This window comes from Petaurus breviceps, unplaced genomic scaffold, assembly GCF_028583685.1.
Source record: "Petaurus breviceps papuanus isolate PSGF00001 unplaced genomic scaffold, PetGlider_PUasm1.0 38, whole genome shotgun sequence".
NCBI lineage: Eukaryota > Metazoa > Chordata > Mammalia > Diprotodontia > Petauridae > Petaurus > Petaurus breviceps.
The window spans coordinates 27,538,877-27,561,190 of record NW_027186304.1 but is presented as its reverse complement, the minus strand read 5'-3'; the positions used below and the strand labels follow the sequence as shown (position 1 = coordinate 27,561,190).

Genomic DNA, 22,314 nt, shown 5'->3' with positions numbered 1-22,314 from the left:
ACTCCAACAATTCATTACCCTCTCATAGAAATATATTCCTTTCTTACGTATGTCTGAATGAACAACAGATGCCTGTGGTGAGTGGCCAACTCATTTATCTTTCAATGTCCTCTTAATTCTGTCTTCCCCCAGCACTAGAAAAGGTATTTCTCATGCAGAACTAACATATGTTCAAGTCCCTTTGCTGCTGCCAATCATTCTGAGCACCACCCAACCTTTTACAAGCCCAGTTTAATCCTGCCTCTCAACATTAAGGAGTCTGCAGGGCAATTTATTGGCAAAGTCTACAAAGATTGTCTTGTTTTCATTCACCTGATTTCTTTTTTTTTTTTTTAAAGCAATTGGGGTTAAGTAACTTGCTCAAGGTTACACAGCCAGTTATTTCTGGGTGTGGTGCTGAGTATCTGAGCCCGGATTTGATCCAGGTCATCCCAACACTGGAGCCGGTGCTCTTACTCGCTGAGACACCTGGCTGCCCCTCATTCACCTGATTTCAAAGTGATATTTCAACAAGCATTTAATAAGCATCTACTACCATCTAAGGATCTAGATAAAATAAAATAAAAAATGAAATAGTCACCTGCCTTCAAAGAGCTTATATTCTATTGGGGAGGAGGGAAATGAGTTGTACACACAGATGAGACACATTTTAAAAAGTGGACCTGTGATTTCTTTGGTGTAGGGATAAAATCACTACTATGTTGTATTTCAATAACTTTTCTATTACATATAACTTTTATTATATTCCATTATATTTTATATATTATATTTTACTACATATAACTTTTCTATCATGTATAACAATAAATTTTCTGTATACAACATACAGAAAAAGTAGTTATAAAGGTGCTGAACACCAACAAACTGCAAGGATGGAGAAAGGTCACAGGTGAGAGGCAGCAGCTTAGTTGCTGCCCAAGGGAGCTGAGGATTTCAAAAGACAGAGGTGAAGAGAGAGGCCATTATGGGTGTACCATGCAGACTGTACAAGGGTATGGAGCTGGGACATGGGAACCACAGGGAAGGGGGGGAGTGTGTAATGCATATAGGGTAGTACTGTGAAATCAGCCTGGAAAAATCACTAGATCTGGCATGTGACAACCTCAGTTAAAGCCTCTGCTTTATCACTTTAACGTGACTTTAGACAAAGTCACCTAAACTCTCTACGAGCTTGTTTCCTTGCCTACAAAGTGGGGAAAATGATACCATCCTGAAAACCCCAAAGGGCTGGCATGGAGATCAAATGAGGTAATATAATATAGAAATATAGGCTATTATAAAGAGACTGCCATGTATTTCTATAACTTTTTACAATTTACAAATTCTGAAACTGAACTTGTGAGTGGTTCAGTCAAGTACTATGCCTAGGGCACCATGCTGACTTATGCAGATCTCAGGGTGCCATTATCTGCCATGAACCTGCTCTTGGGCTAGGCTCTCATGTCCTAGAAACCGGCACCACATGGGTTGTTAATGAGCTTCCCATGCACCTGCTGATCTACAATGTGCCTGGCCGACAACCAGGAAGGCTGCTCAGCAAGCCTTGTGCTTTACTTTTAACCATTATTCTGATTCTCCCTTTGGGAATATGTAGAGAGAAAACAGTCTATTTCTCACAACCTGCGTTATAAAGTGCAGGTATAGAATGAGGAGTCTGTAGAACAAGTATGCTAAGCCATCACAGCCCAGGATGTAATTTTATTTAACTGTCTGACCAGTCGATGCATTGTGTAATACGTTCTGTGGAAACACAGAAGGGAGCTCAAGAAGGCTGGCCTGCACATCCCTCTTGAGTGACGTTCACAGTCAGAGTCATAAAGAACTTGTTATGGAAGAAGTGGGGAAAGGGAAAAAAATCAAATGAGACGTTTTTAACTTGCTTATGCAGATTAAGCTTCTACACTCAGGAAATCAATGGTAGGATGAAAAGGAGTTAGAGTTGTGTTCCCCATGTCTTTTTAAAACGGAGTCAAGGGTTGAGTCCTAAACCTGCAGTCAAGAAGATGTGAACACAGACACTGACAAACAATACAACCCTAAGCAAATCTCTTAAGTTTTCTGGGTCTTTACTTTCCTCCTTATACTATGGGGATAATAATACCCGAAGCACTGACCATAAAAGGCTGTTGTGAAACTTTAAAGAGATAATATATACAAATTATAACCTACTATATAACCCACTATATTAACTACTATTATTATTGAAAGGCAGCAGAATGATGCAATAGAACCCTGTAGTCAGGAAGACCTGGGTTCACATCCTGCCTCTTACTTATAATATGATATGATATAATATGATGTGATATAATATGTATTATATATAAGAAATATAATTCTATATGACTACATATATAAGACCATACATTAAAGGTAAATTACACGTCTGCACAAGTGATGGGCATTTTCACATTGGGAATTTCCCACAAATGAAATTATAGATCCAAACCACCCCTTTTAATATTCTGGAACACTATTATTATTTTTGTTGTTGCTATTTAGATGAAGAAGTTGGCAGAATTTTGTCCTTTCCTTATGGACTCCTTTTTTCTAAGTGCTCCTGACTTGGCTATCAGACAGATATACTTTTTTAGGAACATGTAAAATTCCTGTTTAATAAAATTCCCCATCACCTGAAGAATAGAATCATATGAAAATTTGCTACTGGATGCAGTCTTACAATTCTGAAAAGCAATTAACCTTGCAGTCTTTACAATGATAAAAATATTAATAACTTCAACTCTAATTTCTACAATTTAAGAACAAATTTCCTAGGTCCTTTACAAGCTGTGATACCCACTATTATTAACACCTGGGCACATAAATTTTCAAGTATTTAATTTTAGATACCTCAATAAAATCAATACTTGACAGTATTTTTTAAAATGCAAATAGAGCTTGACTCAAGCATAACAATAGTTTTGAACATTTGAATTTGACAAAAAAATTTACTTCCCCATAGCTCCACAGGGCTGCTTTTAAGTACAGGGCTTCTGTTTTTTAATGGTGTTCTTCTCCCAGGGCAATAACATGGAGCTGCAAATGAGCTCTGGAGAGAAATCTTTCTCTCTCTAGCTGGTCTGCACAAAATTGTGAAAAATTAAAAACTACAGCTTGCTGTGGTAAATACACTGAACTTATGCTTTTGTTCTTATGTTTTGTTTATGCATAAAAGGACAAAGCTACAATAGTGTATGCTAATCAATACTCAGAAAGATTTGGTCTCTTGGATACTTTCTGTCTTGGTTTTTTGGGGAAAACAGATGAGAAAATGATGATGTCAGATGCTTTTAAACACAGATTCAATGAATAAAGTATCCAGGCATCTTTATTTCTCCTTGTGCTTTTTAAAAATCTGTCATTTATTAAAGATATCTTGGCAATTTTACATTGTAGTTTTCTCATTTTTTCTTTTTGTCTCTCTAAGACTTAGCAAAGTGCCTGGCATACAGTAGGCATTTGGTCAATGCTTTTTATATTGAATTAACAAGGCAATTCTGGTTGTAAATAACATGTTGTAGATAGCAAATGTCATTTGGCCCATAATGGAGACCAATGAGATGCCAATATAGGTCCCCAATAAAGTCTGATCACTTTTTTTTTTGTTTGTTTTTTGGAGGGGGGAAAGCAGGGCAATTGGGGTTAAGTGACTTGCCCAAGGTCACACAGCTAGTGAGTGTTAAGTGTCTGAGGCCAGATTTGAACTCAGATCCTCCTGACTCCAGGGCTGGTGCTCTCTATTCACTGCACCACCTAGCTGCCTTATTTGATCACTCTCAATTCAGCAAATATGCATTAAGCACTAAGTGCTGGGTATGAGGGATAGAAAAAATATTTGATACAGCACAGATTCCACACTCAAGGAGTTCACAATAAAATCCAGGACAGGGATACAATAAGTATGATACCAAGGAGAATAAGGTAAATGCAAAAGAAAGGTCCAGACTATGCACTGCGAAAAATGTGAAGATGGAGGGATCCTTTCCATCTGTGGATGGAGGAAGTCCAAGAGTTGCGGGTAGGTGAGTCCATTACAGGTAGGTGGATGGAGTGTTCAAAGACATGGAGATCAAAATGTCAACACTGAACAGTTTAGAAGAATGAATTATTAAACACACAGGCACACAACCAAACCATTCAGAGCGCTTATTATGACAAGCATTGTTTTAAGTGCTGAAGACAGAAACACAAAAGCAGTCCAATCCTTGACCTCAAGGAATTTACATTCTAATAAGAGGAGACAAGACCAGAGGAATGGCCAGAAAATGTATTCCTGTCTACAAAGTCATAAGGATAGTGAGTAGAAATCAACTGAATTAGCCTTTTCAGAAGAAACAACTGGTTTTTTTATTATGATTTTTAGAGTGAGAGGTGGAAAGTGTGTGTGCGTGTGTGTTGTGTGAAGCACACGGAGAGGCACAATGGCAGACCAGGAGATGGCCAGAATAAAGGCGACAGTCTCCTAGAATTCAAAGCAGAGTGACACAGCTCTTCCCAGAGTACTGAATGATGAGAACAGGGAAAGAGAAGGCTGGATGGGAACTGGGACCAGAGTATCCATGGGTTCAGGTTTAGGAGATTTTTTTTTTTAATTTTATTAAATTTGTTTATCTACTTTTAGTTTACAGCATTCAGTTCCACAATCCCTTGAGTTCCCAAATTTTCTCCCACTCCCTCTTCTCTCCCCTTTCCCCTCATGGTGGCATGCAATCCAATATAGGGTCTACAAATACCTTGGCATTAAGCATTAGGTTGTAATGAAGAATCCTAACCAATGAAATGACTGATGAGAAAGAAGGAACAAACAAAACAAAACACAAGAGAGAGAGTAAGTAGTTTGCTTCAATCTGCCTTCAGGCTCCATAGTTCTTTTTTCTGGATATGGATATCCTTTCCATCGTGAGTCTTTCGGAGTTGTCTTATACAGGTTTAGGAGATTATGCTGAAGGCAATAGGGAGCTATTGAAGGTCTCCCCCACCACAATAGGAATAACATGATCAGAAAAGCTCATTAGAAATACTACTTGAGTATTAGCATGAAGGATGAATTGTACAGGTGATATATTGGAAGTAAGAAAACTGACAGAGGTTAATAATATATTAGTCTCTCTAGGTAAGCAGAGAGAAGGGTCAGGCCTTGGGAGTTGAAACGAAGGCAGAGACTGGAGAGAACACATAGGAATTGACAGGACTTGCAAACCAAAGGGATATAGATGGAGATGGAAGTAGCATTAAGGGACACTGGTATTCTTTTAGACTTTGAAGAAAAGTTCATAAAGATAACTTTGCAACTTATTCATCCCTTAACAATGCCAGCAGGAATACCATAATTAGCAGGGACTTTAACATATACATTTCTTCATTCTGCATATTTTACTGGCTACCACATATTAGAGGGAAGCTAATATTCTTGTACCTGACTGTATCCATATTACAGTATCTCTTAACCTTTCTTATTTATTTCCGGTATCCCTTTGACAGTTTGTCTATGGAATCCTTTTCAGAATCATACTTTTAAAAGCATGAAATAAAATACATAGATACACAGTAAAAATCAATTATATTGGAATACACTATTAAAATATTTGAAAAATAAAACCACATACAAGTTCACAGAGTCCAGGTTAAGAACGCCTGCTATGCCATATCTGTGATGAAGAACAGCTCTATTAAGAAATTGACTTTATATTCTCTGTGGTTGTCAGTGCACCATATTTCAGCAATGAGCTTTACTACAAGTATTAAAAATTTTTGGCTTCAGAGGATGGATATTAAAAGTAGGAAAAATTGGCAGTGGCAGTCTTGGCTGGCAGGATAACCACTGGAGAGAACTGAAGGGGTCCTGTAATATTCCTAATCACCTGCCTATTTTGTATCATTAAGCATTTATGATTTATATTTGGCCACTGTGCTTTGTACTTGCTGACTGATGGGTTTCTTTCAGAGAATCTCTATTATGATGGTGGTTTTTGAAGACTGCATAACTTTTAACATAAAATGTTTATTTTGAAGTTCTTTGGGGGAAGGAGGCACAAGTCAAAAGGGCTTTTTGGTGGTGTATGTAGGAGTGTAATTTATAGAAATATTAAATCATAAAAATAATCTTAAAATAAATTTAAGAAGAGATGGTATTTGTTATTGATTTGTGTGCAATGATCTTTATAAGACATATTATCATCAAAATAATTTCTAACTGGAATTTCCCATTACCATGGTGATAATTGTTCATCCTTCATTATTGAAGAGGATTGGTGTAAGCAAAATAATAGAGTCAGGGTGAAGTATAATTGATGTTCATATGATGACCCTGTCATTCACCACCCTCTGAGTGTTTCCTGGGTCATCAAAGATTCAATTATACTCAAGACATAATGTCAAACCCACTTGAATGACTCTTTGACAACCAGAATATTTGATTGATCAAATAATTTTTTGAATTTCTACTATGCAAACTGTATAGCAGGAATTCAGACTGAATAATTAAGATTATCTCACTTGGCAGAATTGAAAAGTAAATTGAGCTTCAGGCTTTATTTAAATAGAAGGCAAAAGAATTCACATACTGTTCTACTTGGCCTTTGTAAAACAAGAGACAGCAGGTTATAGAAATTATTGTTTTCCCTCCAGCCTCTTAAGTTAAAGGAAATTAAAATCCCTGTTGAAATTTTGCAAGCAGCCAATTCTACTTTGCTTATACTAAAGGATTTTCTGTTTCAAGATCCAGTGAGTAAGTAGGCTAATGGATATGGAGAATTCTGTCATTGTTTGTTTGCCGGGAAAGCACAAGTCAACAAACTGGAAAATGTACAGCAATGGCATGAAATTGTGTTATGTAAATGTGAATTCGAATACTACAAATCTCAAACTACAGCCAGCGTGCACCAGTGGACATGGGGAAAGCCACCGAGGCTGAAGGGAATCTCATTACAAAGTTTACCACTTCCCACTGAAAGTTTGTCTTTCTGAGCAAAAAGTCTAATGTAGATGCATATTAGCATCATTTTGTTGCATTTCATGCATTTCTAGTACTTGGAAGCACTATTATTGTGAAGGTAATGAATCTGTAATCTAGAGATATTTGTCAATAACTCATTTATTTTAGTATCCTAATAAAATTCATGATTTAAATGGCAGGACAGAGACGATTAAAAAGATCAATACCCCATAGAGCAAAGGGACAAAAATGTCATGATATGTTTGATAAAAGAAGCAAAGGCGTCCATCCGCAGTTGCAGTGACTTGACTGGTAATACTAGCTTTCCTTTTGGAAAGGAACAATCCTCCTCCTCCTTTTTTGTGGGTGCAAATTGCCTCTTTTTACCACTGGCTCCGTGTGGACAAAGTAATTTTGTAAACCTGCTAGGACAGAAATGAATTAGTCAAAAACATTTATTAAATACCTCACTATGTCCCACGCACTATGCTGGGCACTGTGCTTTTGGCAAAAAATCAGAACCATTCCCTGCAGCTTCCTCATCTGGGATTTCCCTATACCAACGAAATCAGAGGTGGTCCAACTGCTAGTCCCTTGGCAATATCTATTCTATCTATTGCACATATATGTATGTATATTATATACACATACATGTAGCTATTTTATAAACATATGTATATTATCATACATGCATGCACATATACATATATTATTACTTGATTTTTCCACATATATGCCTACTCTTGGCAAAGACATCTATCCCCCAAAGGACTCTTTAAAGTTTCAAGCTTTCACCTTCATCACAGTTAGCACCGGATGGACTTCAAGAGATGAGCTAGACTAGCCATTCCCACCCACACTCCCCTTTTCTTATAATAAATGGTGATCCGGCACAACAGAGAGAGTTCACAATTTTAAACATTTTCTACTTTTCCCTTTACAACCCAATCAACCTAAATCCACAATCTAAGTGGGGGACAGAAAGTGTACTCCAAATTTATCGGTCCTTTTAGAAACTCTTTAAGAGAACTATAGTTGATCAATGCAGGAATGAGTTTGGCCTTGCATAAAGTACATAATTACTAATCTGGCTTTTCCCATAAAACACAGTGATAAACTTAATGTGGGTTTTATTTATTTTTCTGTGATGGAGAAGGAGGAAATGGATCATGAAAGAATAAAACCTCCAATTTTTTTAGGATAAATCTTATGAGATAAGTAGGTAATTTATTCTTGCCACCAATTTTAAAGAAACAGATTTATCTCTGCACATGGAAGTCAATAAGCAGCGGAAATTTCAGAATGTCTTCAAAATATCTCCTTTCAGAAACACAAATAAAAATGGCTTTTATTTTGTGGCACAGAAACTGAGTAATTTGTTATTTAGCATAGTGTGCTATAAGTATGTAGCAATGCCTATAGGTAAATAATATCTATAAAAGTCAATTTTCACCACTGACTATCCTATGTGCATATGCTGATTTAAACTTGTTCTCGCTTAAGATGAATTAAAGCACTATCTGGATGATGCCATAGTCTTAAGTTAGACAAAAATGAAAGCTGTAGTATGAAGGCATTTTCATCAAGGATTTTCGTTTGGTGAAGATAAATCCCTTAAAGTCCCCTACTATTTATTTCCTACAGATGGAGAATATCCCTCTACTTTACCCCCCACTACTTCTTAGATCCCTGGCTGCTAAGTGATTTCATAGGCTAACTCATATACTTTGAATCTAGATCCCAGTGCCTTCTCTCTGTTAATTTCCTCCCATTTATCCTGTAAATAGCATATACTTGTATGCATGTCGTGTCCCCCATTAGAATGTAAGTTTCTTAAGGACAAGCACTGTCTTTTGTCTCTTTTTGCAACCCCAATGCTTAGCACAATGTCTGGTACGTAATAGACATTTAATAAATGTTGACTGATTGATTGACTGGCATCTAGGCTCAATGAAAACCAAATAGTCATATTCATATCAATTCCTCATCCCTATTCTAATTGCTCCTTTTCTCCTCAGGCCCATTCTAACCCAATTTATTTATCTGATAGCCCATTCCATTATACCTTTTGGAGGTTCTACCCTTTCAATAAACTTACTTAAAGTTTGGGATATTGTAACCAACATTACTTCCACCTACTAATTTTACTTGAAACAAACCTTGTAACCCTCATCATTGGAGGCCAGCTTTTCTCACTCTCTGAGATAGACTCTCATGGGCCAAGAAGAGGCAATGGTGAATTTTCTCCCTCTCAATTGCCATCCAGACCATTTCCCTATCTTTATTCTTCGTTAACCTTTTCTATTTTGAAGTCTTGCATTACAACTCTTCTCATCTACTGATTGCCAGGTCACGGTGCCAACTTTCTTAAGGAATTTAGTAACAATTCACAGTACAGTTTCTACTATATCCCCTGACATCATCCTTGCATGACTGATACTTTTGTTGACAATCTAACCACACAAATTTCCAACCTCCCCGACTACAACGGCCATCTCTACCACAAAACAATCACATGCCAGCATGGTTATAATTCTTGGACTTTAATATATTAGAAGTATACTGTTTCCAATGAGAAAATTAAGACTGATCCTGTATCATTTTTTTATTGATCCTACTTACAAGTAATTGATTTTATCCTGTAAGTGCTTAAGTCATGTTTCTTTGTCTTTGAATTTAGTTCAAAGTTCAGCTAGCCTGAAATAGGCTAAGCTTAAAAATCCAGCTCTCCTGTTCAAGGATTTTAACTGACCTTGAAAATTCATGTGAACAGAAAAGGAGTCAGCCCTAATATCTTTAAGCCAACAAGCCGTCTTTCAAGGATGTCTAGTTTGCTGTCTAAAAGTCAGGGACACTAATTTGCACCTACACTCAAACAAAGAATACTTCTTGGGCTCAAGAGAGAAGAAAGGGTGGTTGTGTTAATCCCCAGTCATGTCGTTCCCTGCACCTCAGCTCTGTAATCAATCATGTTGTCCTTAATCTCATGTTTTGTACCCTGTTCTGTGCTCCCCAAAACATAACAAAAGGTGAAATGTCCTTCTACTCAGGGTCTTTGGCATTCGTGGAAGAAAGTCATCAACCTATTTATTGACAGGTAGCATGACACTGCTAATAATGTTTATCTTGAGCAGAGATCTGCTTCAGTTTACCCTTTTGTTAAAATCTCAAACACAACACCATATATTGATGAATTTCCATTTTGTGAACCCAACTTCCAAAGTTTCTGTCTCCCTCAGGCTTTCACTTACAATAAATCTGGCTTCTCTTTCCCTTTCGTTTTTCTCCTCTTTTGTTTAGAGAAGAGGAGCAATCTCTCTATTCCTCACTAAAGCATATTCTGCTAACTGGGCTCTTGACTCCATTTCTCCCTGCCTCCCCCAGAACCATGCTCCAACAACTGTCCTCTTGTTCTCATTCATCTTTAGTCTCTCCTTTCTATTTTTCTAAAACAAACAAATAAAAAACCAACTTCCCTTAATCCTTCTACTCTACATACCTATGTTCTAAGTCTCTTGGCCTCCCTTGATAGTCAAACTTCGTAGTCAGGTACAGGTTGGCCTTGATGTCCTCTGTCTGACCGTCCCACTATAAGGTTCTGGGATACTTTTCAATGTTATTTGACTCAGATCCTTAAGCTATCCCTACTCTCCCAGAACATTTTACTCAAGTTGGCTTCACTTCTCTCCTTAAATGGTTTTGACCATATGTTCCAATACTTTAAAATTTATCTAGCCACTACCCTAGAATCCTTAGTTTCCTGAATTTGAGTTGCTCCCAACTCCTTAATGCTCAATTCTGGAAAAATCCCACAATCTGATTTCTTTGCATCAGCTCTTAGACATCAGCTTTGATAAGCATCACTGAGAAAATTACATACTCAAGCTAATTTCACTGACTATGTTCTTATGGAACACAACCCTCAGAAGAGTCCCTGCTAATACTCTTTCTACTGTACCCTTAATGAGTCCATGTAACATTAAACATAGTGACAATTCAAATTTTCATTTCTCCTGAATCTCCCACTGTACCTCCACACTCCTACATTCATAGCAGACGACAGTCTATGAAATCATTTAGAAGACAGATCATTTGATATGATCTATGAGACGAGACAACAGTTTCAACTTTTTCTATTTCTCAAAAGTTTTCAGCATCTTTCCTTACTTTCTCTTTCTTTCTTTATTGAAAGATATTCTGACTGTACAAAATGCTACTTACAAAATGTGCAAAAGCTACTTACATCTTTGATCTCATTCCCTCCTGCTTCCTCCAGGGCTCTGTTCCACCAGACCCCCTACAATGTGGAACCACCCCACTTTTTCAGTCTTATTATGTACCATTCTCTTCTGTGATTGCGACACTCCATCCAAAATGGACTACTGAGAGACCTAATATTGTGTGCAATTCTGGGAAACATACTCAAAGGAAGTCTTTACCAAGTCAGAACTTTCCGAAGGGTGAATGGGATGGAAAAGGGCATAAAGACAACACCATGTGATGATTATTTGAAGGAATGGAGGATAATTTTCCCCAGGAGAGAAAAGACTTGGGGGGGCATCATGGCCACACTGAAGGTTCTGAAGGGTCAGAAGGCAGAGGGATGAGACTTGTTCTACTTGGCTTTGGAACTAAGAGCAATGGGTGAAGATTTCAGAGAGGCAAATTTAGATGGAAACAAAAAGAAGCACTTACTATAAAGAAAAGGAGTCTGAAAGCGGAACTCTCTTCCTTGAAGGTAATGGGTTCCCCTTTGTTAGAGGTCTTTAAGCTGAATTTGAATATCCACTTGGTTAGGCATGATGAAGAGGAGATTTCTGCTCAGGCTTTGATAAATCTGACCTCTCATGTCCTTACAAGCTCTGGGATTCTCGGATACTCTTATTTCTCCATGGGCAGGAATAATTTAATTTTTGTCTTTGTACAGTCTTAGCACCTACCACAGTGCCTTGTACATCCTCAAATAGTCATCCCATATGTTCTCTATTAGGCGGTTCCATTCAATATGTAGCAAATGAGTTAGTTAGTTACATTTAGAGATAACTCCATGTATTTGTGAAACTCAACACCGTTCGAAAAAAAACAAAGAATGTATTCAATTGATGACAGGTTCATAGAATCATCTCTGATTATGTAGAATCCTGGAGCTAGAAAGGGTTTTATAAATCAAGTGCACACTCCTCATCTTACCCATAAGGAATCTGAGACTCAGGAAAGATTTAATGACACCAAAAAGTCATACAGCAATTATTAGCAGAGAGAGAATTAGAACCCAACTCTCCATACTCCTAACGCAGTGCTCTTCCCTTTGTATTGTTATAGAGCAAACACATTTTAGGGCAAGAGTGCCCTTTCAGCAATTTGGTGTTTTGCTGCAATGGATATTTAATATTGATGAGACTCTAAAAGGGTGGAGGTCTTGGTTTTCAAAGCTATGTTTATTGTATGAATTCAGATTTAATTGCCACTGTACTAGAAGAACCCCAGTGAACCAAAGTAAGAAGAAATGAGTAGATGATAAACAAAGGTTGTAGATGTACTGTGAATCCCATTTATAACATCTGAAGGAATGCTATCCAACCACCACTGGAAAACCTTCACTATCAGGGTATCTAACACCCTCTTCACCCCACCAAGGTGGCCCATTTTAAGACAGTCCTAATTTTTAGGAATCTTTTTCCTTATATTGAGCTGAAATCAGTCTTCCTACAATTGCCACCCTCTGGTAATAGGGGAGCATAGTTGAGCCTGATAGTTTCACAAAATAAGCCACAAACTGTGCCTCAACTTAAAATTTTAAGAAAACTATTGATGTCTCAGTGCAAAATTACAACCACTATTGGAGAAATAACTCACACTGTCTAAGTGACTTATAGTGATAATGCATTCTTGATTCCTTCCATCAGAGCCAAGAGTAGAGGGAGGCAGACCAACAGTTAGTATGAGTCTAGAAGTAAAATCCCCGGACACTAAAATAATTTTATCATCCATGTCCAGTCAATGTATGTGGATTCAAAGGTACCTGGAGATTAGATTGGTGGATTTATACAAGGCTTAAGGGATTCTATGTTTACTAAACAGACCCTAACCCACTCAGGCCACTCTAGACTGGTCTAGAGTTCTTGACAGATTGAATTTCTGGCTTGTGGTAATGTCTGCAGTTTCATTTCTTAGAACCAGAACAGGAATGGAACTCAAAGGGTGGATGTGAACACAGAAGCACATCATTTCTAGTATTCTTTTTTGTGAATGAGTTCAGTCAACAGCTTGTAGCCTATCATTTAGTTAGTTTAGGTTGAGTTTGTGTTCCTAGAGATATATAAAGATTCAGTTAAATAAGGCTTTAGTAAGCACCAACTGCATGCTGAATGCTGGAGATACAAAACAAAACAAAACAAAAAAACAAGAAAGAGAGATACTCTTAAGAAACTTATTCTCTCTATTATGGACATTCAACATGCTCAAAGAGAAAATAATTTGGGGGCAGGGGATGTTTAAACAGGTCATCTGAGTGATCTACAGGAACAGAATTTCTACAGGAGTAGAAATTCCAAGATGCATAAGAAAGAAAGGCACATTCCAAAATAAGGAGCTGGGGGGAGGTATGGGAGGATGGGAGGCTGTGAAAAAGTATGAAGATGGGGGTGGCTAGGTGGCTCAGTGAATACAGCACTGGCCCTGGAGTCAGGAGGACTTCAGTTCAAATCTGACCTCAGACACTTAACACTGACTAGCCGTGTGACCTTGGGCAAGTCACTTAACCCCAACTGCCCTCCAAAAAGCAAAAAAACCCAAAACTATATAGGTGGACTACTATGTATGGGGGACCATCAAAGAAGCCAGCTTGGCTAGAACCCAGAGTTGTAAGGGAAAGGAAGGTGTAAATCGACCTGGGAAGAAAGACCAGAGCCAAACTGTGGCTCTCGATCTACAGGAATGAATATTTTATCCCAGAGGGATAGGGAGGTGCTATAGGTTCTTTTAATAAGGGAGTGACAGACCTGAGCTTTAAGAATATGGAAATGGCAGCTATTGTGGAGGATAGACCAGAGAGGGAAAAGTATAGATATTGGGAGATCAATTAGGAAGTTTTTGCTTCAAAAGCAGGAAAGAATAAAGACGTACGCTAGGGCAGCTGTGGGGTGAGTAAAGAGAAGGAGGCATATATGAGAGATTGTACTGAGTTAGAATCTACAAGACATGGCAACTAACTGGACATGGGGGATGGTGAGTAGGAGTAAATTAGCTCTAGAGAGAAATTTATAACTATGCCCAAAGGACTATCAAACTGGGCACACCCTTTGTCCCAGTAATACCACTGCTACATCTGTATCCGAAGAGATTAAAAAAGAAAAAGGAAAAAAGGACCTATTCGTACAAAAACATTAATAATAGCAGCTCTTTTTTTGTGGTGGCAAAAAATTGGGAATTGAAGGGATACTTACCAGTTGGGGAATGGCAGAACGAATTGTAGCATATGATTAGGATGGAATACTAGTGTGCTATATGAAATGATGAGCAGGATGATTTCAGAAAAACCTGGAAATACTTACTTGAACTTCATGAAGCAAAGTGAAGTGAGCAGAATCAAGAGAACACGCGTACACAGCAAATAGAAATATTCTATGATGATTAACTGTAAATGACTTAGCTATTTTCAGCAATACAAAGATTCAAGACAATTCTGAAGGATTTATGATGAAAAATGCTATCCACCTTCAGAGAAAGAAATGATGGAGTCTGAATGTAGATAGAAGCATACTACTTTTTAATTCCTCTTTTTTTTGTGGATTTTGTGTTTTGGTTTCTGTTTTCTTCACAACATGACGAATACAGAAATGTTTGCATGACTACACATGAATAAACTATAAAATTGTTTGCCATCTCTGGGAATGGAGAGAGAAGGAAAAAGAGAATTTGGAATCAAAATTTTAAAGAATGAATGTCAAAAATTATTTTTACATGTAATTGGAAAAAATAAGGTATTTTTAAAAAAGAGTAAAGAGGAAGTTGTAAGGAGTAAAGAGGGTTGGGAAGCTAAGTGACTGCCAGAATGGTAGGAAGCTGGCAGTGCAGTGGATAGAATGCTGGGCCTGGAGTCAGGAAATACTAAATTCAAATGTAGCTTCAGACTCAAGATGTGTGACCCTGGGTAAATCACTTAAGCTCTGTTTGCCTCAGTTTCCAGAACTGTAAAGCGTGGATAATAGTAGCACCTACCTTGCAGGATCCTTAAGAAGACTAAATGAAATCATATTTATAAAAATGCTCTTAGCACAGCGTTTGGCACATAGTAGGTGCTATATAAATTTCTCATTCCTTTACCCCTCAACAGAAAAATAAGGAAGTTAAGAGGAGGGGTGAGTTTAGAAGAAAACATAATGAGTTGCTATGGATATTTGGAATTTGAAGCACCTAGGGGATACTCATATTGAGTTGTTTATTGGACCGTAGGAGACAGAAGTTTGGAGTTCAGCAAAGAGATGGGGACTTGAAATGGAGATCTGAGAGTTTTCTGCACAGAGGTGATAAGTGAATCCATGGATTCTGATGAGATTTGCAAAACAGAATGTGTAAAGAACAGAAAATTGACCCTAGGGCGGAGCCTTAAGAGACATAGAGGAGGCAGGACAGGGATGATGATCCTGAAGAGGTACCTGAGAAATATAAATGGATGAATGAACGAATGAAAGAAAAATAATCATTAAGTGTCTGATATATGTCAAGCACTATTCTAAGCAGTGGAGATAGGAATAGAAAAATAATATAGCCCTTGTATCAAGAAGTTAACTAGAGAAGACACCAGGTAGGGGAAGAACCCAAAGAAATAGCAACAAGGAAGTAACAGAGGGAAGTAAAAGTATTCAGGGGCAACAGGGTCAATGGTGTCAAATGCCACAGAGGCTAAGTGGATTACTGCTATCATCTTTATATCTGAAGGAGAGACAGCACAATTAATGCAATCCAAATTCTCTGCAGTTTTCTGGTCATTTCTTTTTATGAGTCAATGACACTTTTTAATGTATTCAGAGTTCCTAATCTTTGACAACATAAAAACCCAACACAAAAGACTCAAATTATTCCTACTCGTCTTCCCCAAAGGGTAAGACTTTTCTTTGCTGTTTTGATTTTACTTGGGAAATTATGTATTCACTTCAAGATAAGTTCATTTTGTTTACTGAACCCTGGGTATTGTCATATGCACATCACTAATCCACAATTATCCCTTAAATCAGCAGCTTAAGGGTTGCTAAGCATCAGAGTGAGAGAGAAGAGCCCAAGTATCTTAATCCAGGCTGCCCCTTAGCAGACAGAAATTGACTTAAAACTGCATAAGAAATGGGTCATTCACTTGGAAAATGTGGCAGAGACAATTTTTTATGTAGATACTGTCCATATAAACAAGGTGGAAGAGAGAATAATTTCATTAGTTATTATTTTCATCATGTGTCCATTACGGATTCCTAACTATGGGTTCTAAAAGGCTATGCCCATGAAACCCACACTCTTCTCTAGCAGGTCTTTGTAAGCTCTAAAAAGCTTTGAACAAAGCACAGAAAAGCAGTGTGTGTTTTGTAGGCACCATCTGAGGGAAGGTCAGAAAGTCTCATCATAACATAGGTTGACCACTAAATGATGTGTTTTTTTTTTTTTTAAGAGACAGCAACTTCAAATCCTCTACTGAGACCCAAAGGCACTGTGATCATCACTGGTGCATCGAACACCCATATTGATGAAATCACATGTCCTTCAAATATATTATGTTATGTTTATTTGATGAAAGAAGTGGTCATATTCTGAGCCTTTGCAAATCCTCCCTTTATCCCACCAATCAGTATTATATGCACAACCTCATACATAAATGGCTCAAAGTCAATTATTTGAAGGCATTCATGCCAACCAAGCTGAAAATGTGTTAGTCCTTTAGATTTCTTCCCTTCTCTTTTCTAAGGTATTGGTTTTGTGTAGATATGTCCAAATTTCTATAACATGAAAAGGACCAGAGTTACAAAATTCATTAGTAGAAAGACAACAATAGTGTCACTTCAAGGAAGAATTTCAGGTCAAGCAGAAAGGGATTCAACTTAAGAAAAGAAAGACTGTCATCAAGTCAAATAAGAGTGCGAGAGATGCTGAAATGGTTTTTGACGCAAGCTTTACTGCCAATATCATCAAAACAAAGCAAAATTCCTCTAGTTTCTGTAGCTTTTCTGTAGTGGACAGAGAAGAGATAAAAGTCAAGTTTTGGGATATATTTTCCATTGAGTCTAAGGGATCTATGGCTTTCGGTTAACCACTGTCTTTTAAAGGAAACAAATTCAAGTCTAGATGTCTAGTTAAAGAGTTTAGGGATGGAGACTACAATTTGAGATAATGGATATAGAACTGGACTTGGGAGTCAGGAAGGAAGACCTGATTTCAAATCTTGCCTCAGATGCTAGTCTGAGTGTGACCCTAGTCAAGTCATCTATCTGCTCTCAGTCTTTTCCCTTTTCTACATAATGGGAATGATAGTACCTACCTCAGAGGTATTGTGAGGATCAATGAAATAAAATATGTAAAGTGGTTTGGAAAACTTAATGCTAACAGTTATTCTTATACAAAACACCAATCAAAGCAGACCAACACTAGACTCAAAAATCACAAAATCATAGAATCTGACCTTAGTCTGACTCAATGAGAATCGCTTCTCAATAATACCCAGCAAGTGATCCCAGCAACAGAAGCAGTCTACTCTTGAAGATCCCCATGAAGAGGGAAATCCACTACCTTATGAAGGAGTTCATTCACCTTTTAGTAAGCTCTAATTATTATTATTATTATTATTTGCTTTCTGGAGGGAAACTGGGGTTAAGTGACTTGCCCAAGGTCACATGGCTACTTTTTTATGTTAAGTGTCTGAGGCCGGATTTGAACTCAGGTCCTCCAGACTCCAGGGCCGGTGCTCTATTCATTGTGCCACCTAGCCGGCCCTTCTAATTATTTTTTAAATTAAATTTTATGTCTATTTTCAGTTCATTCATTTCCACATTGAGTTACAAATTTTCTCCCTGTCTTTCCCCTACCCACCATCCCAAAAAAGCAATCCTACTGCATACTCCCTCCCCCAATTTGCACTCTCCTATAACCGCTGCCATACCCCCTCCAACTTTCCAGTAGGACAAGATGGATCTCTATACCCTAGTTCCTGTATATCTTATTTCCCAGTTGCATGTAAAATATATATATATATATATATTTGATTTTAAAACTTTGAATTCCAGATTCTTTTCCTTCCTCCCTCATCACCCAACTTTACTGGGAAGATAAGCAATTCAATATAGGTTGTACATGTGTAGCTACACAAAACATTTCCATAGTGGATACATTGTGAAAGACTGACTATATTTCCCTCCATCCTATCCCACTCCCCACTTGTTCTACTCTCTACTTTGACCCTGTCTCTTTTCTTTTCTTTCTTTTTTTTTTTTTTAAAGCAATCGGGGTTCAGTAACTTGCTCAAGGTTACACGGCCAGTCATTTCTGGGTGGGGTGCTAAGTATCTGAGCCCGGATTCGATCCCCAGATCATCCCGACACTGGGGCCGGTGCTCTTACTCGCTGAGCCACCTGGCCACCCCTAAGCAACTGGAGTCCTCTGGGGTATTCTCAGCTGCCGGAGGTATTAGTTGGGTGCCCTCTCAGAAGCCTCCACATGCTTTGGCACCTGGTCACACACCCCAGGACCTCCACCCTAGACAGCAATCCAAATCCAAGCAGGTTAAAGCAACAGAGATTACCCTTAAGAATGGTGGCTTGGTCCCGCTCCAGAGCCAGAAGCTCTGAAGCAGCCATGCAACTGTGGTCACCGACACTTCTCCCTCTGGGGGCAGAGGCCGGACAGCACTCCTGGACTCCCTGTTCCCAAAGTCTACACTGACCTCTCATTCTGTCTTTGGCATTTATGGGTTGATAATTTTGGAAACCGCCACAGCTGCTGGTGATCCACTCTCCAGAAGTGGCTGATTGGGGCCGCCCTGAGGCTAAAACCGTGGGCTCATGTGGGCCTGGGCACTACTCCTAGTTCCCCAAGATGAACCCTTTCTGTCCACCTTCTGGGCGGCCTTCAGTGGGAGATCTGTTTCTCTTTGTCACGTTGTAGGTTCTGTAGCCCTAAAGTTTGTTTAGAGTCATTTTTATAGGTATTTGAGGTGGTTATGGGGGGGGGGGTGCATGGAGTTTTCCCGCTTCTACACTGCCATCTTAGCTCCGCCCCTCCACAAAGCTCTAATTATAAAATTTTTCTTTACACAGGGTTGAACTCTGCTTCTCTGCAAACTCATTGCTTCTAGTTTTGCTTTCTATACGTCATCCTTTCAAATATGTGACAGTTATCAAGTTATCATGTCATAAGTTTTCTCTTAACAAGGTAAACATCACCAAACTGATCCTCACTTGATGAAAATTATATTAAGGTCCTTTGTCATCTCCATTCCTCTCTGAACACTCTTGTGAGCTTGTGAGTGAACTTACTCACAGGTTATAACCTAAACAGTAGAAGATAGTATTCCAGATGTCATCTGGCTAGGACAGAAGTCTCTAGGACCCAGACCCCTCAGTTGTGAATGTTACATTTCTCTTGACAAAGGCTAATTTATATTAGCTTTCTTTTTTTGGTTGTCATACCACATTGCTGAGTTTGAGCTGACACGTTAACAGCACCAACACCATCACAAAAAAACCCCCAAAACAAAAAAAACCCTGTAAAACTTATTCAAATTAACTGTTGTCTAGCCACAACTTCCTTATTTTGTACTTTGCGCAGTTGATTTTTTTGAAGTGAAATATAAAATTTTACATTTTTCCAATTAAATTTCATCTTATTAGGTCTAGTCCCACTTTTCTAACCCATTGAGTCATTCTGCATTCTGACTTGGTCATCTAGGTTGGGTATCATTCTTTTGTGTCATTGCAAATCTGATAGGTATGATATCTACACCTCCATCCAAGGTGTTGGTAAAAATGTTAAACAGCCCAGAGCAAAGAACAAGCCCCATTAAATACTCCCTTTGGGGCTACTCCACTGTCCTAGGCTGCTCTGAGACTGTCAGGGTTGCTTAGTTCAACTGATATCCATATTAACGGACATTAAAGGGTGGAAACCAACCTTATGGGTTGGATTAGACAGCTACTAAGGTTTTCCTCTATCAAATTTGTGATTCTGTTATTACGGAATAATAAACATAAATTTAATGAGACCAAGGCCATCATGTGACTCCAGTCAAAAATTCTGTGTTTAGAAAAATTCTCTTTAAAGTTTATCATCTAAAAGAGATTCTTAGTACCACTTAACACCACTGGAAAACCTCAGAGTACCTAATGTGGTAATGAAGGGCTGGCATTTAACAGATACATCTTTCCTTTAAAATATGAAATAAATGATATCCTGGTGTTTGTATTTAGCAAGAATACAGACAAACACACCCCAGCTCCACTGTCTTAACTTCTTTAGCAGTTTCTTTAATTCTTTTTCTTACTACTATTTATATTTAAGTTCCGATTTTCCAAGTGCTGAAAGGGTAGCTAGCATAGATGCTGTAATATGATCTTCCTTTGCACAATGAATGTAGCCACAAAAGCCTTATCAGCCAATTTTGAAGGAGAAATAATGTTGGATCCTTATGCTGTAAATGCCTTCTGAAATTATACAAATATCTTCTTCAAAGGAGAAAAAAAAACCAAGGCAGAAGAGCAAGGTAAAATAGTGAATGAGAAAGAACAATGTAAATGATAGATGAAACTGCAGTCTTTCCTAGTAAATAAAGTACAACACGTAAGTGATACACAATGTAGCCCACAAGGCAACGGTAACTATAGCAACAACAAGAGGTGGAATGAATTCACTGTGACTCAACAGAGTCTCTGACTGATGTGTGGTCTATAGAGTCCAAGCGATGTTAGGACACATTTATTTTCACATTGTACAGAAATCTTTTGTTTCATATTTATAGAAAATTAATTATTTGTAAAGCTATTATCTAAATTTTTTTTGAAAAGTGCTTTAGCTCCATCAACTTACCTAACAGAACACACTGAATGCTAACGAAGCTCCCTGACTGTTGGGAACAATTATTTTCAAGATCTTCTTCTCAGGAACATGATTTTTAAGTCTGACATCAGATCAGATCAGAAATCTGACCCGCTGGCTGTCCAAGAATCTAAATGATATCCTTCTAGGCATCATTAACACAGTTTCAAGGTTTCGTACTAGACTGACTTTCCTACACACATATAAGATGTTAGATGGGAGCATTTTTGAGGCTTATCCCCCTCTAAATAGTTTAATCTCAGCATGAAGTAATATGGGCCTAAGAAGGCTGAGTGGGTATGCATGTGATGTAGAATGGCCTTTGGGGATGCTACAATTTGTCTCACTAACATGCTTTAAATCGTTTCATTAAGAAGTCTTCCCCTTTTTTAACCAAATTTCTTTTTGCAGCAGGCTCAGTACAGCTCCTAAGGCTGACTCCACCAATTATATTTTTTGAATGCTTCTTATAAATCTCAAGGCTAAGAGAACCATTTCTTAAAATAAGAGTCTTCTGATTAGTGAGCAATTCTTGTTCAGTGGTTTTTAGTTATATTCGACTCTTCATGACCCCATTTTGGGGTTTTCTTGACAAAGATACAAGAGAGTTTTGCCATTTCTTTCTCTAGCTCATTTTATAGATAAGGAAACTGGGGTAAACGGGGTTAAGTGATTTGCCCAGGATGACCCAGCCAGTAAATGTCTTTAGCCAGATTTGAACTCAGGAAGATAAATATAGAGTCCTATCTATAGAATCTCCAGTGAAGGGATCAAATTGTCTACCACTTCTGGTCCATCAGATGAAAAGGGGTATTTTTTCTATTAGGTAACTAACATATTTGTTCTGCAAGTTGCATTAGTTGCAGCCTTTTCCCCCCAGTATCAAAATTAGGTGACATAATAGAAAGATGAATTTTTTTTTCATAGCACCAGAAGTAATAGTGAACAAGGGATAGAGTATCTTTGCTATCTTTCCTATGTCCTTCTTAAAGAGTTTTCAAAGGCTAAGTAAAGACATGTTCCTTCCCTTCACATCTGCACACATCAGAGGGGAATGGAGTGAGAAAGTAGACAGTCATAATGGCTTTATATCACTCTGCCTGATATATAACACAGGGGACATTTAGTTTAGCCTCCTGTCATCACACTTTGGCTTTGAAGAAAGAAGTAGAGCTACCATTCTGGTGGAAAGTTGGAGGGCAATTCCAACCACAAATTAAGAAACCTTTCCATGGTTTAGGTGGTTTGACAAACTCATTCAACAAGAGAACTTAATATTTGATTAGAATTAAGTTAAGGCTCAGGGGGAACAAATA

At 38.0% G+C, this 22,314-nt stretch overlaps 1 protein-coding gene across 6 annotated transcripts in view; it reads right to left on the bottom strand.

The window, feature by feature from the left end:
* L3MBTL4 (L3MBTL histone methyl-lysine binding protein 4) overlaps positions 1-22,314 on the bottom strand; it is a 450,236-nt gene that overhangs the window by 162,184 nt on the left and 265,738 nt on the right. Inside the window, exon 16 of one of the 6 annotated variants that reach the window (XM_069099673.1) lies at positions 6,814-7,353. The exons of the other annotated variants lie outside the window; for them this stretch is intronic. Within the exon in view, the coding sequence (XP_068955774.1) occupies positions 7,250-7,353 (104 nt within the window). The 3' untranslated portion in view covers positions 6,814-7,249. Of the gene's footprint in view, positions 1-6,813; positions 7,354-22,314 lie in introns of those variants that run through there. 6 annotated transcript variants of the gene reach the window in all.